This window comes from Corvus kubaryi, unplaced genomic scaffold, assembly GCF_017639235.1.
Source record: "Corvus kubaryi isolate FWS band 111438036 unplaced genomic scaffold, C.kubaryi_AGA036_p1.0 split1-65, whole genome shotgun sequence".
Taxonomy (NCBI): domain Eukaryota; kingdom Metazoa; phylum Chordata; class Aves; order Passeriformes; family Corvidae; genus Corvus; species Corvus kubaryi.
In genome coordinates, this window is record NW_024582080.1 from 3,272,020 (window position 1) to 3,290,124 (window position 18,105).

Genomic DNA, 18,105 nt, shown 5'->3' on the forward strand with positions numbered 1-18,105 from the left:
TTTTCCTAATATCTAATCTAAGCCTCCCCTAGCACAACATGAGGCCGTTTATTCTTATACTATTGCTTGTTTATTGATAGAAGAGACCAATCCTCACTTTGCTACAACCTCTTTTCAGGCAGGTGTAGAGTGTTAAGGTCTCCCCTGAGCCTCGTTTTCTTCAGGCCAAACCTGTGCTGCTCCTCACAGGACTTGTTTTCTTTTTATCTTCTCTTTCTGTCTTTTTTGTGGTTTGTTGTTTTTTTTTTTTAATCTCTGGTGATGGATTCATAGAAATTATTTCCAGCTTGTATTTGGTTATATTGTATAAGACCAGCTGGGCCAAGTGCACCTCAGACAGAGGAAGGCCACAGAATACCATCAAGTTACATCCGAGACACAAGACTTTGTGTTTGTAAACATTCTGTCCTCACCAGGGTAACTAATTCCCAGAAGACTCTCGTACAGGGGATTTCTCCTTTCATCCTGCCTCCCTCTTCAGCATTTTGGACGAGCACTGCAGTTTCAAGGTACACTGCTGTCTCATCTGTGAGGGGATCAGAGCTTGCCTCTAAGGGGATGGATCCCCAGAGAGAGAGACCCAAGAAAGTGAACACAGAACATCTAATTGGTAAGCATTGTTTTGTGTGTGTGAGTGGGTTTTTTCTCAATAATATTAAAAAGGAGCAGAACTAACCAAACAAAAAAAGTACATTTGATGTCTAACAGAGTGGAGATGAAAACTCAGAATCTGCCACTGTGAGTGACAGAGCAAATTGCCTCATGCTGCCCTACCAGCATGCATCAGCATCTACCTTCTGCCAACATGACCCCATGGATGAAAAAGACTGATTCAGCTATTGATTCACTTGTGTATGGAGGGATGGGCTGGAGAGAGGAAAATAGGATCTAGTTAGGGAAGACAGAATTTTTCAGCTCCTAGTAGAAAGCAGGAAGGTACGTGGTGATTAAAGTCTACTCCATGAGTCTACTCCATCTTTTTGTTGCGGTAGGAGACTTCTGCGGTAGGAGATTTCTGCCCACACTGAGTTTTTCATTTGCTTTCCAACTGTGAAACCCACATCATGAGTTTGTTTGCCAAGTGTGTTCGTGATGTTCCCTAATGAGTGTATCAAGAAAAAATAAAGTGAATCTTATTCCAGCATCCTGGAGTTTTTCCACAGCTGCTGAGTAATGAGCTCTCACAGTTTGTGGTGAATTACAGCTCCTGTTTTGGTCTGGACTAAAGACCCAAGGGAAGTTTTTTTGGTGGTTATGACTATTATAATCCATATACAGGGATGGCAACCCCAGGTCAATGATATATTGGGTTGTGACTGGCTCTTCACTATTGTTTTTTTCTAGAGTCTTTCATTTGTTGTGTGGTTAAATGGTTTGAAACTTTGGAGTAATCAGAGAAGATCTGTGGTGGTTTTGGGGAGCTACGAGTTTCATTCAAAGGCATATTTTCATGTTCTCCTTTTCTAACTGGAACCTACAGTATTAGCTGGCATCAAGATCTCTAGGACATTCAGTTTCAGAAGGATTCAATTGTACTTTGCCAAGATTTGGATGCATGCTTTTTGCCCACGGTGGTGAAGGCTGGTATCTTGACCCCTAACTCTTCTCAGCTGCTTGGGTATAAATGTGCTGAGTGCTGGCATTTTTTCCCAGCTATTTCCCCTGTCTGTGGGTTGTGTCGTTCCCACCAGGTGTCTTCACAGAGGGCTCAGGTGGATGGTGGTAGATGATGCTACAATCTAAAATTGCTTTTGAGGAGGTTCTTTATAACCAATTTTGTCACTGGAGAAAAAGATCTTCAGACATTTTCTGTAAGGTGGTCATTTAGGTGAAATGAAGAGTTAAAGTAAAAATGTTGAGTTCTGCTGAAAAAAACATCCCTTCATGATTAATTTCCCCAGTTTCAGATTAAGAAATATGAATGATGCCTATTCCATGAGTTTCCTTGATCTCTTTCCACTGATTAAAAGACACTTGACTGCTGGTACTTTATGTAGCCTGACACACCAGTGGTGTAATGTGAAGTAGCACTAACAAACAGCAGTGAAAGGGTTAAAGCTATTCACACTAAATCCTAAAAATTCTGGTTTTATCTACATGGCCTTATGGTTTGCACAATAATTTGCTTAGGGAAGCTCCTCAAATTTACCACTGATTGCAGAGTGCCTCATCATACCTCATGAAACAACCAGGATTTTGGGAAGGGTGAGGAGGAAAGCTGGGCTCCCAGTGCACCAATTCTGTGCCCAGCTCTCGGGGAGACCTGAAACCAGGCCCTCCTGAATGCAAATGTGTTTCCATGTGAGTAATTAAATCTGCCTCAGAATAGGATGGGCAAAGCTGTGAGCAGCAAAGGGCTGGATGTAACCCTCAGGTATGCAGGCGCAGCCCAGCCAGGCACAGGGACCCAGGAGGGGCAGGGGTTTCAGGAGAGCTGTGCTGTTTCCTCCTACCCCAGGGTTGCTGGGAGTGTTCTGACAAACCTGTCAGTCCTGCTCTGCTGGTCTGCCAGCTTGTGCCTTACAGATCAGGGAGTCTCACGCTGTTTCACGATGGTGACAAGTCTCTTTTTTCTGACACAGTATAAAAGGAACTGTTTCCTATTTATCAGTTTCTGTCTGCATGTGAATTTTGTTTGATGTCAGAAATTCCCAGTGCTTCCCCACACCTTTGAAACAACTTACCTTACTACTGCCTTCCCTTCAGGCACTAAACCAATGAAATTAGTTTTATATATTTTTTTATTAAATTAGAATGGAATTTTGGGATGAGCTCAACGCTCCAAGACAACTGCATGAGCATGCATTTTGACAAGCCCTAATTTTGAAGTTTATGGTCCAGTGGAAGGACTGGTCGACCATGATTCCTCAAAATGTTCATCTGAAGAAAGCAGGAGTTCCTCTCATTTACCTTGTTACCTGTTTCACACAAACTAAACCCTTTGCTCCAGCCATAGCACCCTGACAGATTCATACTCGTGGATACTCCACCCAATGATTTATCTCTCCTTCACAGCCCCCAGCTTTGGTAATATCTAATTTTTCTCTTTTTTCCTGTTGCAAAATGTATTTTCTGAACCCTTTTAAACCTTCTGATCAGAAGGCCAATAAGGTTGTATGTTTGGTTAGGTCTTTTATGGCTTTCTTTGAATGATGGGAGGGGGAAGAGGGAGTGAGTCTCTGTGGACTTTGTGGTCCAATATGATTGCCCTGGGCTAGGTGTACATCCCTGGGATAACTCCTCAAAGTTTGCATTCACTGCTTTCTTCCTTATATTTTTTATAGCTGACAGGCAGGAAGGAATTGGTGTCTGTGGCTGGATCCTGGTTTCCCTTTCATTCCTCATGGTGCTTATTACCTTTCCTATTTCCATCTGGGCATGTATAAAGGTAAGCCAGCAGGATATGAGGTACACAAAGAATGCTCCATTATCACTGCTGGTACTTTTTTACTGATTCAATTAAGACAAGGCACTTCATATTCACATTTTGGGAATCATGAGGGTTTGTAGCAAAGATGTGCTCTGGAAACAAGATCCACACAGATTCTTTCACAAATTTTCTGTATCGCCATAATTTCCTCACTTAATTTCTTCCAGTCTCAACTTCCATCACCAGTTAAACTTCCAGTTAAACATCGGTAGAATCCCAGGCCTTCAGTAGTTGTGATGCACTAAGTGAATTAGTTTAGGATTACCTGAGGTGAGACCCCCTTTGCCTGCAGCTCCTCTGAGTGTAGTGCTGATACTAGGAGAGCTCTGGGGTACCCTCTGTTGATAGGTGCTAATTCTTTCCTATGTGATCTGTTTTGTAACCTGTTTCCACGGACAGGGGCTGAGTTTTTCCAGCAAATCATGAGTCAGGTAGAAGATGGAAAGAAAGTGATTTGCAGCTTTGTTGCTCCCTATATTATTTGTACTTTCTTCACATTTAATATGGGTGCCAAAGATTAGGGCACCAGGGAGTGAGAATAGAATTAGTTATACAATTCTAAATTTAAAATATTTTCCTAGGTTGTCAGAGAATATGAACGTGCTGTTGTATTTCGTCTGGGACGAATACTGTCTAAGAAAGCAAAGGGACCAGGTGAATACATGCAGTTTTATTCTGTTAAAGTCCTCTGGGTTTGTTTATGTTATTGCAATGCAGTCTAACCACACAGAGAATTGCAGAGGTTCCATGAAATCCTTCATAGCATAGAGGGGAATGAGAAGGTCCCCTCTACTGCAGTTCCTTTACCTGCAGATTGTTTACTCTTCTGAAGAGAAGATAAAGACACCCTCCTGTCACAGCACAGAAGTTTGAATACCTTGATATCAGGTATGACTTTGCTGCTGAGTGATTTGGACAACAGAAGGATGAGTTCATACTGCAGACACTGTCAGGGGACTGCAGGCAGATTTAAATGCAGTGTTCAGGTCTGCCATGGTCTTTTTTGAGCGACTGTGGCCTCTTTCCCTGTACTCGCTTCCGACAGTGCTGCTGTGCCAGCTCCTTAGCTGTTCTCTGCTCTGAAAATGGTAAATGTGTCAGGGCAGGGACACTCAGCAGCTACACCAAGTTTGTTACAGTCCCCTAGGTCCAGGTTACAAATCAGAAACCAAACCCATCTACATCCGGTGTTTGCATTGGTGCAGTTACCACCTCTGGGCAATGAAATGGGCAAACTGGAAGTTGAAATAACAGGAAATAAGAGGAAAAAGTCCTTTTCAGGTACTATCCTCCCTCTTGAATAATAGTCATGTGGTCCAAAGAGCAGCCAGGCCTGGTACAGTGCTCTTCTGTGTTGCTCTGGGCACCAAAGCAAGGTGCTGAGATTACAAGAATAGAAGATTAGAAGTTGTGTCCAGTCTCCCTTTCCAGTGAAGGAGAGTGGGGACTCCTTCACAGGGTTTGTCACATCTTGGGACAATGTTCCTCATGTGGTGCAGGAATCTGGACCTGGGTGATGTCTTTCCTGAGGACACATACTGAACCATACATGGCTTGTGATTTAAACATGGAAAATTAAAGGCATGGAAGGAATTTTTGCCAGAAGTCTCATGGCAGACTTCAGACCAGAGCTTCAAGTTTCCCATTTCCAGACCAGAGTCCTAGGTCATTAAGCTCTAATGAGTTCACATTATTTGCAGATATCTGCATTTCCCTCTGTTATTTGAAAATGCAAAACATCACTCTTGTCATGTCTTGTAAGCAGAAAGGACAGCTGCAGTGATAAGGTAGGGTGTCATTCCCCATCCTTTGGGTATATCCATCTGTTTATTTCTTCTAGGATACCTGTTTCTGGACTTCGGTTTCAGAGGTGTTTCATCTAATTATTTTTATTTTTCAGGAATGATCCTTGTACTTCCATGTACAGATATATTTATCAAGGTTGATCTTAGGACGGTTACCTGTAAGATTCCTCCACAAGAGGTAACTTTTCTAGCAGCCATCTAAGACAGGAACAAAAGATGCAGTGGATTCATGGCATGATCAAAAATAATGCATGTTTTATAATTTTTTCATGCTGAGCTGCCATATAGAATTTAGCTTCTTTGCTGTATCTTCTGGATTTCAAGCTGCTTACAAAACAGCTTCTTGCCCAAAGAAGTTCTGGATGCCCCATCCCTGGAAGTGTTCAAGGCCAGGCTGGATGGGGCTCTGAGCAATCTGGTCTAAGGGAAGGTGTCCCTGTGTGTGGGAGGGGAGTTGGACCTGAGTGATCTTTAAGGTCCCTTCCAACCCGAACCATTCTGTGATTCTCCTAATGAAAATCTGCAGATGCATCATTGCAGGTCAGGCTGGTGTTCAGAACTTTGATGTCAAAAATAAGGGAAGGGAGTTACAAGTATGAATGAGAGACAGAGGGCAAGAGAGGAGTGGCTACAAAATTCCCAATTGTAAATTAATGTCCTAATAAAACTGGATCTGACATGGAGCTCACCATTCAAAAAACCCTTCTACATGTGTCTGAAAAGGCAAACTACCCATGGATAACAAATCTCATTAAATTAACAGGAATTAGCAGATAACCAACTACAAAACTCAGGTCCAAGCAGGAATAGATGGAAGAAGCAAGATACCTCCAAGCAGGATGTAATTTGCTGGTGTTTCTTACAAATACATTGTCTAGGGGAAGTAGCACAGATCTTCCAAGCTGTATGAAATTTATAAAATCATTAATGGACCTTTTTACACAAAAGGAAGAGGATAGTCATAATTTATTATTGCAAAAGAAATTAATTCAAATTATGAGATTCACTTACTATTGAAGAAGTTATTTAAAGGATATGTAAAGCATTTCCCCACAGTTTAAACTTTGTTGCTGCTAGACAGCTCTCTTGAAGTAATTTCTTGGGAGAATGACAAAGAAATCAAAAGAAATTCTTAGTTTCTTTGAATTATCAGTGCCTTTTATTCACTAAGGGGTAAAAAAAAATATTCCCCTTTCTAGGCAAAGGATGTGTTGTTGGATCTTTCTGTGACTGTGTGCATTTCTCAATGCAGCTTCTCACGAGAGATGCTGTTACTGCCCAGGTGGATGGGGTGGTGCACTACAAGATCCACAGTGCTGTCAGTGCTGTTGCCAATGTCACTGATGTCCATTCTGCGACCTTGCTTCTGGCACAGACAACCCTGAGAAATGTCCTGGGTACACAGAGCTTGGCTCAGCTGCTGGCAGGTCGTGAGGAGATTGCACACAATATCCAGGTAAATCTGGCTCTCAAAATTCACTGACAAGCATGGAGATATCACCTGGGGAGTAGCAAATTAGTAATAACCTCTCTTTCTTTCTTCAACAATGATAAAAAAATCTCCCTTTATGTTTTTTTTTCAATTATACATCTCATTGCTTGGAGTCAGAAAGAGTTATTCTATAGGTATTTCCCCAGGTTCTTGTAGCAGAGTTATCTGTATCAAAAAGCAATTAAAATTCTGAAATTATCCAGTGACTTAAATAAATCAGTTTAGTCCTTGCAGAGAGGCAGCTGCAAACATGGAGAAGGAGGTTTGCTGCTTGTGGGAAGCTCTATCTTGGGCACACCCTTGACTTATATCTCCTGTCATTACAACTAAGAGTACAAAATGGAGTTGTTGTATGCTCTAAAACACCATCTGGTTTATTTTTTGATGTGGCAGGCAAGCACCTGATTTATTAATTTCAGTCAGAGATGAGGCATAGTAAGACCAAAGAGAGACTGTACCCCCTGGAGCCAGGAGAGTGGCCACGGGCAGAGCCAGGGTTACAGGGGTGGTGTGGATTGCAGGAGCATCCAGGAGCCAGAGCACAGACGAGTGTGCCAGTGCTGCAGGGCTGTGCTGTGTCTCACCCACAGTGTACTTTTACAGTGTTGTGCTGCTTAAGGAAGTTGCTGTAGTATTTCTTTGTAAAAGAGAGAAGTTTACTAAGTGCCACATAAGGAAAGGATGAGGATCATAACTTAGGAGGCAGGAGAGAATCTACACAGGAGACACTGGTGTTGACCAGCAAGTGTTTCATGAGGCTGTGGTACCCACTGTGCACACACCATGCTGGGTGCCGGTGCCCCTGGCGCGTCCCTCCTTCTGCTGTGCGGGTTTGCCCTGTCCTTCTGTCCAAGCGGGTCCATCCTGTGGCTTTGTCTCAGCCAGCACTGTGCCCTTCCTGGCGTGTTGTGTGTTTGTCCCTAAGGCTGCCCTCAGCAGTGCCACAGAGCAGTGGGGAGTCAAAGTGACCCATGTGGAGATCAAAGACATCCAGATTCCCATGGCCATGCAGAGGGCAATGGCAGCTGAAGCAGAGGCTGCTCGAGAGACAAGAGCTAAGGTGAGACCCATGACAGCATCAACCACCAGCTCTCATTTCCTTCTCATAGAACCACAGAATCTTCTGTGTTGGAAAAGATCTCTCAGATCACCAAGTCCAACCATTAAATCAGCACTGCCAGGTCCACCACTAAACCATGTCCCTAAGCACCACATCTACCTACCCTGTAAATGACCTCCACCGTTAGTGACTCCACCGCATCCCTGGGCATCCTCTTCCAATGCTTGACAACCTAATTTTTTTCCTAATATCCAATCTAAACTTCCCCTGGGACAACTTAAAAGGCCATTTCCTCTTGTCCTATGGTTCCAGGAATCCAAGCTAGTTTGTTTTCTCCTCATTGTAAAGCTGGATGGGCAGCATTTCCATGCCCTTTCCATTTCTGTTCCTTTGCAGGTTGTGGCAGCAGAAGGAGAAATGAATGCTTCCAAAGCTCTCCAGCAGGCCTCCATGGTGCTGGCCGAGTCTCCAGCAGGTCTGCAGCTGCGTTACCTGCAAATACTAACAACTGTGGCAGCACAGAATAATTCCACCATTGTCTTCCCTCTCCCTATAAATATGTTTGGGAGTTTGGGGCAGAAAAGTACAGGGGGATAGAGGCTGTTCTAGCTAGCTCCTAGGCCAGAGATATTTGAAGGTTTTCCCAGGAAGCAAGGGAGTCCCGATTGGTAGAATTAAAGTAGAAGCATGTTTGGGTCCTCTGTCCCAAAAATAAGAGCAAAATTAGTTTAATAATCACACACAGCTCCCACATTGAGACTGCATTTGCAAAGTTCAGACACTAAGCAGTTCCAGCTTAGACTCACCTCCAAGTAAAATGGAAGAAAATATGTAAAATGTATGTTAGACCTAATATAAAATTTTGATGATGATTTCACCACACTTTACAGAGTCTTGAGTGTTGCAATTATTTGGTGATTTGTCTGCTAGGCAAGAACCTCTGAGGTGCAGATGTACTCCACACAGCAGAAGGGTCAGACATTGGTATTTAACTCAATTCCTGTGGAGTGGAAAGGAAGGATTTGGCTCTTAACCTTAGAGGTATTCTTTCATAAATATTGGCAGAATTACTGTATAATTGGTATGTCAGTGGAACAGCCTATTCTTTATCTTATATTAATAGAAATTAATACTTGCTTTACTGACCTCAGCCGTATTTTGCCTCATCACTGACATTTATATGAGCTCTGTAATAAAATAAAGGGAATATATGACCAGGCATTACAATCACATTTCCTGAATGTGAAAGCTGGGGCAAACTTCGAGGTCCTCTGTCAATTTAAGTGTCTGTCTTACACCTTCAGTAGGTTTCTTATCTTCCTTTGCATATGTCATGAAGCAGTCATGCAGGTTTTCCTAAAATGAGCCTTCCCTACCCTCCATCCATGCAATGCTTGGCAACTGAGAAGATGTTGCTGATATCCAGGTTCAGCTGATGCTAAATTTGAATTTGCAGCCTTTAAAAATAGCTGGTCAGTTCACAGTTCAGGCACACAGCAATGAACTGTCTTCTGTGAATCTGAAATTTCTTGTGATGGAGCTGTTCTGGTAGGTGCTGCTGCAGTGCCATGTCTTGTTCACATGAGCATCACTGCTGCCCCTTCTATCAGTAGGGTCATTTGACTCCAAATTAACCACCTCAGGATGGACCTAGTAATTATCATATCACTGAAGCTGGTCCTTCTATTTTTACTGAAATGTATCACAAGCAGTCCAGGTGGCAAATGTTTGTGCTCAGTAGCTGCTGGCACAGAGTGATATGAGCATCTGTGGATGGTGACCTACCCAACTCTTCTCTGCTTCAGACATGACTACCAGATGGTATTTTGCTGGCAAACTAAAGAAGCAAAACCTGTACTTGAAAGTCATCTGCTTATCAGTGATACCAAAACATTTTCTACAGACTTTTTCTTATCCTAAAAAAAGAGCAGTTTTGAGTTGAACTCTAAAAAAAAGAAAAGCTTGAAACACATGTGGCTAGAGAGTGCAGTTAAAAGCAGTTCTGTGCCCTCAGTGAGCTATCACCCTAGCAAGCCTGTGCAAGACTTCCGAGTCCAACACAGGACATGTCCAGTGTGCCACTTTCAGTTCCAGTTTCAGAAGTGTATGGAATCCAGCCATGGAGTCAGCAGGACTCACAGCCAGAAACTAGCTGATGTGTTGAAGCATGAGTGCTGGTATCTCTTGTCTTTCAGCAGCAGTGTAACACAGGTAAGCCCATGAATGCCCAGTTTTCTTTTTGACCCCTGAAAATGTCTTGGCCTTTTTTGAATTATTTTTTTCTTGCCTAGGACTGCAGGAATTAATCAGCTCTGCAAGCACGAGTTTTTCTTTTGACTCTTTGCAGGGCAATTGCACTGCTGTATAATGGCTCAAGGAGACAGAAACTCCTGCTCTCTCTTCCCCAATGTCAGGTACAATGAACACAATAACCAGTAGAGTAGCTGCATTTTTTGTTGTATTACCCATACACACATCCACAAGAGGATACCACAATCAGCAAAACAGCAATGGAAGCAGCCCTGCAATGTTTCAGGTGCCACTGGGACGCACAGGCTTTGCAGGAAGAATTCTGGCAGAAGGTGAGCTGCAGTGCCACAGAGAGATGTGGGGGTCTGAGCCATCGTTCAGATTTGGCACAGGCTGTCAGTGGTGCTCAGGAATTCCTGCAGGTGAGCACAGCTCTGCCGGCGCAAGGTGCTGCGGCACTCACTGGCCTCTGGAATTTTCTCCACCCAGGCTTGTGCATCAAGTAAGTACTGCATCCTGAGTGAAGATGGGACAGGTAAGCAAGGTTGGTCATTATTTCTGACATGGAGCAATGGGAGAGCATGATCACTGAGCTCCTGCATCCCTCCACAGAGGCACCTCTGAGATCAAGAGTTACACTAGCCAAGGAACTTTCCTGAAACTTACTTTCACCATCAGGTTAACTGAGCATTGAATAAAGTCTGGGAAGTCTCAGTGCCAAGCTGGGACAGACCTTGCTGTACTTGTGTTTTGAGTGTGTCAGGTAAGCTTGGGCTAAGATTTTGTTAGAGCTTTCCAGAATGGCACAAAAGGCCCAAGTGCACACCAGAGGGACAGTGAGGGGGAGTTTAGTTCTAACAGAGTATTCCAGAATGTTTCCTAATTTTCTGTGATGAGAAGCCATGTAACTTCCAGTATTTCATGACTGAACTGGAGAAGACTTTAGAGGTTAAACCTCTGCTAGGAGACCCCAGTCTCTATCAGGCTTCTTTTGAAAAAGGCCACTGACTTAGGCACTCACTTTAGTGTCATAAAGAGACAGGGATGGGACTTTTCAAGGTTTTAGGAAGTGGTGCTCACAGCTTGATGGAGATGTCCTCCCTAGAAGCTTTCAGAGGCACTACCTTTGTCCAGTTCTGTACAGGGAAATGAAACATTTAAGATGTCTTCCTTCCTGAATATTTGATAGTGTCATACTAAATTCCTACTCAGATAAATTCCCTTTTTTTGTTGAAGTGTGACCGTGAGAAATGAGAAGAATATGCTACTTGCATGCATGATGTAGCAGCAACCTTGGGAGCTGCTCTTAAATCACAGTCCCACATATTTCTTCTGCAAACACAGGAGCTGTTTAAGGCATCTGCAGTAGATGGACTGGATAGCTTTTCCCATTCTCCTTTCCTAGCTGTGAGTTTTTAACCCAGTGGAACCAGGGCCAGATTTGATTCTGAGAAGTCTGGGAATCAGAAGTCTGGGAACCGCAGGTCCATGACCCAATAGATCTGGGTGGTTCAGCTCTCCCCACATTGCCCCTTTAGCTTACGGAGTGGAACTATTTGCATTTTAGTAAATTCAGCAGAATCAGTCCCTGAGAAATTTGGTGCTGCCTTAGCTTTCTGGAGGTATTCTAAAACCCAGAGTACCCTCTGCGTTTATGGTCCACAATAGCAGCTGCTGCTGCCCAGAGACCATTTTGCACTTACTTGTTGTTGCAATCAACCGTTTCTCCATCTCTCCCCATGAGGAGGTAGCGTTTGCCAGGCACAATGTTTAACTTGCACATGGAGCGTGTTAGGAACTGTCGGTGGTCACCCACTTGAATGCTTTCATCAGCAGCTGTGGGGCAAGAAGAGAAAACCACATGAACTTTTCTATTAAAGAGAAGAACTGTAGCCCACAGGACACGACCCCCTGTGGTCATTTGCCCCACTGCTAAGCCAAGGTGATATTTCCCTTGGTAATTGCGGACATGGGAATAAATGGCCATGCTATGGTAGGATACATTTCCCTTACGACCTGACAAAAAGGTCACTTTTGCCTTAGCTGGCTGTCTTGGCCTTTGCAGTAGTTATTGAAGAAGCTGTTTTCCTATAGACCTTAGGACTTTTCAGACTTTATGGAGTTTGCTTAAATCTCAGACACTGAAGGAAAAGCCAAGGAAAACAGAAAACGTGTCTTGGGGTGACTTTATGATGCTGTATCCCTTATTGTCTGCCCTATGCTAGACATGAGTTCTGAGCTTTTAAAGCTAGGTCCAGGAGAGATGGGGAAAAGCTGGTGGAATTCTTTTAGCAGCCTGTGTTCAAAAACATGGACTCCCCTGCACTCTCACTGCTGCAGAGCCGAGGAAGCACCTTCCTGCTTTTCCCCAGCTCTTGGCTCCTTTTTCTCAGGACAGAGACAGAGAGTCAGAGTTCATTCTTGCCTGCTGGCCGAGGCAAGAACTTTTCCTGGGACTGTGGCTTCTTCTCCGGAAACCGTTCAGCTCAGGTCTGGAACACCATCACTGGGAGGCCCCACGCTGCAGCCTGGAGAGGCCCAGGCCTCACCCCAGCTCTGGAGAGAGCGGAGCTGCACCCACAGAAAGGACTCTGAATCTACCCAGGTCTTCTCCACAGCAAGAGGTTTTATTATTTAATATTATTCATTCTCTCTTGCCTGCATGCACCCTGCTTGTTAAATAAACAACATTTTTTCACTTTCCTCCAGGAAATCTCTTTCCAAACCTGATGGGGGAGGCACTGCTGAAACCTGCCTTCTATTAGAGGACCCGTTAATTTTGGACGTTTCCTCATAATTTGTCTCAAGCCGGGACAACATGCTATCATCTATTTCAGAATGCTCAGGTTCAGGGTGGTCTTAAAAGCTAGCAAACTAAATTCAAATATTTTGAGCGTCAACAATGCAGCAAACAGTATTAAAATCTCACTCTCCTTCATACACCTGACCTGAAGCTTACTGATGCAGTCTTTATGCTAGTCCCTCAGAATCTGATACACAGGACACGGTCCTACTGATCTCCACATTAAAATAACTTAGAAACTTCTGCTCTGGATTCTGGCTCAGAAGATTATTTATTCAGAATAATCTGCCCACTACAGAAGAGGGCATCCAAAGCAGATGAGATGGATGCTCAGATACTGCAATGACATGAGAGCTGACAAGATGCTTATTCATTGGACCAATCTCAGGTCATGAGGACATTATGTTGCTTAACTAAAACAGTTATCAAAGTCCATTTGAGGGTAAAAAGCAAATAACAGCAATATTCTAGTTTCTTACTCTAACTATAATTTGAAATTTCCTGCACAAATTCAATATTAAACCAGTTTAAATTATAGGTAAATTACACCACAGTCTTTTTATCAGTTAACAGAAACTTGTGCAGCTTCTGCTGTAATAGAGAATATTATACTACAAGTAACCAAAACCCTAAAGGTAGAATAAAAACCTGAAGTAGAATATTCTAACTTTAATTAGATTTCAGAGAATTTTGCATAGACTGTGATCTGTGAAACCTAGCTTTAAGAACCTTATCTCCCACCTAGTTAAAACTTACATTGGTTTTATGTACTGTACTTATACATCTGCATTTTTAGAGAGAATAGTAAGTCCTGTAGGTTTTCTCATATAACCCAAGACCTTTTTGCTGTTCCTCTGCTATATTGTGTCCTGAATTTTCATTTTGTTCATGGAATGCAGAGATGGATCAGGACTACTTGAGAAAATGATGATGTTATGCCTCATTGGGCTTAAATTACCAAGGTGTTTCTCGGTTCATATGCTTCATAATACAGTTTAGACAGTGGGATCATAAACATTTGAGTTGCTACCTTAAGTGGTTATTATGTAGTTTTTAATTTTAAATTTCCAATTTAAAAAGAAGTTGAAATTTAATGTTTCAAAGCATCCAAGAAGAATTTAAGGAAAACAATTATTTCAAGTTTTAGAATCTATAGTGGGAAATACTTTTTAAAAATGGGGGGAAAAAAAGAAGCAGAAAAAAAAGATTCAACTTTGTATGGGCTATACTCTTCCCCTTAAGGACTCCTGAAGGACTCTTAGGACAACATAAGTATTAGCTATCTAAAACATATACATTAATCCCAGCAGTAATCAAAGTAATCTGAGAAGCATACACCTGCAAAATTCTCTTTTGCTGACTCCCAAACACAAATATGTGTTTCCATCTGTCTTCTGAACCAACCCTTTACTTCAAAGACTGTAAAGGAAATAGTGCCAGGGTCCAGAGAGTGAGATTTTACCCTACTAATTCTCACCTACACTTGGTGATAGCAACAGAGGCCAACCTCACTCAAAAGAGCCACAGAGAGTACAAGAGATAACAACTCTAGTTCAGTCACAGGCTGATTTGGGTGCAACACCTAGCTTTTTCTTCATCCTCATATGGCTTCATGCCTCCTGCCAGCCTTTCTCACGCCTGCTGAAAACTTACTGATGCTCAGAAGCTACATCTGATGGCACAAACCAAGAAGAATTTTCAAGTATATGGGAATAGATGACATCTTTTCCCTCCAACTTCACATTTAAAGGATGTTTCTCTCAGCTACCAAAACCCAAAATCTTTCCAGTGCTTGCCTGCAAGTTGTGAGTACAAATGCATTTGGATCCAGAGCCCTAAAGCCTTTAAATCTTGTACGTATTCTGAAGGGATTAATAAAACTTTCCATCAGGATACCATAATCTTCTAGTCAGTATTTTGATCACTAGGTACATTATCATTTCCCTCCATATGGAAAGCCCTGGGTATGTCAGATGCTCTCTCTGGGCTCAGGAAGCATGGACCTTATTTTCCTACAGGAACTGAACATTGGGCACAGATCACAAGTTGTGTGCCATGAAGTGCTGTGTGACATTGCCAGTCCCCTGGGCAAAGACTGATGAAGTGAGTTAATTATTCTGTTCCTAAGAGGGAAGACTTCAAAGCCTTTGAAGTTGCTTTTTAAATGCAATCTCTGGCTGCCAAACTCAAAACTGGTGACCAACATGATACTCCAGCAGCTGAGGTCTAGCACAACATCTGACAGCTTCCCCAGAAATTACTTTGATGAGTATCAGTGCTCTCTGATGCTGCTGATTATGTTCACATGGGGGCAGCTGGGATGGCAGACCTGCAAAAGGACGTTGTTTAAGAGCTGTGCAAATCTTTACACTGCACCTAACAACAAATAAACCTATTTCTTTATCACAGTTATTAAATTGAAGTTCCAGAAGATTTCCTGTCTTCATTGACCTCAGGCAAGTCACTGTGGACAACTCTCCACAAGGGTTGCAATTGCTTAATAATTAGTTGAGCAATAAGCACTTCAAATCTTCATCCTGTATCAGAACAGATGTCAGTAGATATATCTACACTAGAAAAAATAAGGATCTGTCAACAGTCTATAAAATGAACTAGCTGATGCAGAAGACATAATATACACACTATGCATGTTTTTTGAAGGGTTTATCTTAGACTAGCTCCAGTTTATAGCCAGGGACTCAATGCAGCTGGAGCGTGTCCTCTGGTTTAGTTTCATCTGAAATGATTGAAGTTTGTGTGCTCTGGGATTGCACAATGTGAACAAAAATCTACCCCTGGGCTGAACTGAACAGTGAGGCAGCTGCACCAAGTAAGCCCTGCAATAAATATACCTTCTTGCAAGCCTAGTGTAGAAATATATCTGACCCTACTTTTCCACAGCAGAAGAAGGCATCTGGCGTGGCTCATGCTGGGTAATATTTAGTCAGCCTAGATTTCCTACAGGTGGATGAAAGGAGCCAAACTTTTTAATACTTACCTGCTTTAAGGATTTTGTGGATTTTGGCCTCATAATAATCAAAGACATTCTTCTTTGTACTGTTGAGGATCTCCACCTCATATGCTGCAACAGACAACAACTCTGTGATGCCACATGGCAATACGAAATTGCATCCAAAGACTGATTAACAGGTGTGCTTTTACCAAGTGTCTGAACAGAGACCAGTGTAGCTTCTATTCACAAACCATGGAGTTATTAATCAAGAGACTCTAGATTTGTATTCCTTTCTCTGTTTTTTTTTTGAAGGAAGCTCCTCTGTGGTGAGGTTTTCACTGTTTTTCCTGTCCTTCTGTTAGCATCAAACTTACCAATAGTGACCAACCAGTTTTCCTTCAGTAGTTTATCCAATTTTTTATTCAAAGAAGAGCCCAGAAAGGCAAATTAACAAAGGAAAAAATGTTAATCTAGCTCTGCAGAAGAAGCTACTGCACCATGGCATGACATGGAAAACCTACTCTCTATTTACATCCTGTAACATGAGGGATGTACGGGATTGGGGTACTGCACCATGGGTTTTTTCCAAACCCTGTAACATAATGCCATCCTTCCTCCCCCCAGCATCCTGCTGCATCTTTCCAAGGCCTTTACTTCCCAATTCACTGCCCTGATGACTAGGACTGCACATGCCTTCATTTCATCTCCTCAGCAGCTCGGTCACATACAGAAACCCTACTCAATTCAGGAGAGGTCTGGGCATGTAAACCCACAAGTTTATACTTATTAAAATGAACAATGCTGAAATTGACAGTTGTCTTTCATGCCTTACCATAATCTGCAGTAGGTTGGTAGCAGACAAAACTAACACGTGTGGTTTGTGTTAATGCTTTGCTGAAAGTTGATTTTTGTTTCGGGCAGGGACCTGGAGGGGAGACAACAAGTGATACACCTCCATAGGCATGGGTATGTAGACAGATGTAGTTCGCACACATTCACACATCAATATAACAGAGAATGTAATGGCAGAACAACTTTCTTAGTGGTATCATACAGGGTTTTTACATACACACGCACTGTGTATATATACTGCATTTAGCTATCGAAAGATCCTGGCTGTCTTAGAAAAAAACCAATTTGATACTGAACATCCTAGAGGATGAATGTGTCCTGTATTAAACATCAGGATAATTCTAATGGTCCTGGTCCTTTGTGGGCTTAACAATTCCCATGTTAAATGTTCCTAGAAGTAACTATCTTCTTTTAGACCAGCCTGTGTAGTCATTCCTTACCTTCTGCACACTGGCACACGTTGGCGTGGCACAGCTTTGAAAGCATGGCACTGTGCTTGGGAGCACTGTAGAACACACTGCACTTCCTGTCTGTGGACAAGGAACAAAACAGCTTGTCTGGGAGAGCTCAGGTGGAAAAGCCTGTACAGTACAAACATTTGCATTTGCAGTACATACATTTGCAGCCCAGCTTTTCCCTGGTCCAGAGAAAGCAGAGCACTGAGGGACCAGATGCACATCAGCAGTTCACAAAGACCTATAGCTTAGGCACCTAGAGTACAGCATTTCCTTTCAGCTGGGCAACAGTTTGGGGTCATTTTTGTTCAGTTTGGAAAATTTTTGTTTGGGCATTCTGTTGTTATTGTTGTTGTGGTGTTTTGTTTCTTTTGGTTTGTTTTTTTAAGTTGTAGTCTTCGCTCCCCCCACCCTGTTTTTTTTGTTCACTCTGGAAACTATTCATCTTGAAAGCATCTTTAGCCCATAGATCAACAGTGAACAGTACACTGTTTCACAAGAAGATAGGATCAACCAATAGTTAATGGGTTAAACCCAGTGTGAACTGTCTTGAATTCCTCAGTTAAGGCAAAGTAGAGATTTGACCTAATTTCGAATATTGTTTACATAACTTTGGCAAAAGGGGATGATTTGCATTTAACATTCTTTGAATGAGGAACAAGACTGGTTTCCCTGGCAAGCACACTACAAAAGTCAAACCTCTAAGATTGCCTATCTTAGATGTATAAAGACACAGCCTGACAAAACAAAATGTGAGTGAAACATGCTTAAAAGCACCTTGAGAAACAGGAAGTCAGGAAATCTGATTTAAAAACCCATGAGTGCAAAAATTCATATTTTCAGTCCATTTGCAATACTGGACCATTCCTGAGAAGATCTCTGTTTAGATAATCTGAAGTAAGTGGAAGACAGTTATGCAAAGCAGGTTATTTTATCACTTGACAAAATTACATGGTTTTACACACCACATCAAAATCAACTTTCTATAGACTGGAGGGGTTTTTT

At 42.4% G+C, this 18,105-nt stretch overlaps 2 protein-coding genes across 2 annotated transcripts in view; one reads left to right on the forward strand and one right to left on the reverse strand.

The window, feature by feature from the left end:
• The first annotated feature begins 222 nt into the window (after positions 1–222).
• Positions 223–9,459, forward strand: STOML3 (stomatin like 3). The gene is made up of 7 exons (XM_042014356.1): positions 223–610; positions 3,285–3,388; positions 4,012–4,084; positions 5,331–5,413; positions 6,488–6,691; positions 7,653–7,787; positions 8,184–9,459. The coding sequence occupies exons 1-7, from the start codon at positions 559–561 to the stop codon at positions 8,382–8,384; spliced, it is 852 nt and encodes a 283-aa protein (XP_041870290.1). The 5' UTR covers positions 223–558; the 3' UTR covers positions 8,385–9,459.
• A 764-nt stretch (positions 9,460–10,223) lies between these two features.
• The window catches only part of LOC121658012 (complement C4-like), a 53,346-nt gene continuing 45,464 nt past the window's right edge, over positions 10,224–18,105 (reverse strand). The window contains exons 38-42 of the mRNA XM_042014354.1: positions 17,086–17,175; positions 16,626–16,718; positions 15,839–15,922; positions 11,741–11,873; positions 10,224–10,553 (exon numbers count right to left, since the gene is read on the reverse strand). Of these exons, the coding sequence (XP_041870288.1) occupies positions 10,415–10,553; positions 11,741–11,873; positions 15,839–15,922; positions 16,626–16,718; positions 17,086–17,175 (539 nt within the window). The 3' untranslated portion in view covers positions 10,224–10,414. The remainder of the gene's footprint in view (positions 10,554–11,740; positions 11,874–15,838; positions 15,923–16,625; positions 16,719–17,085; positions 17,176–18,105) is intronic.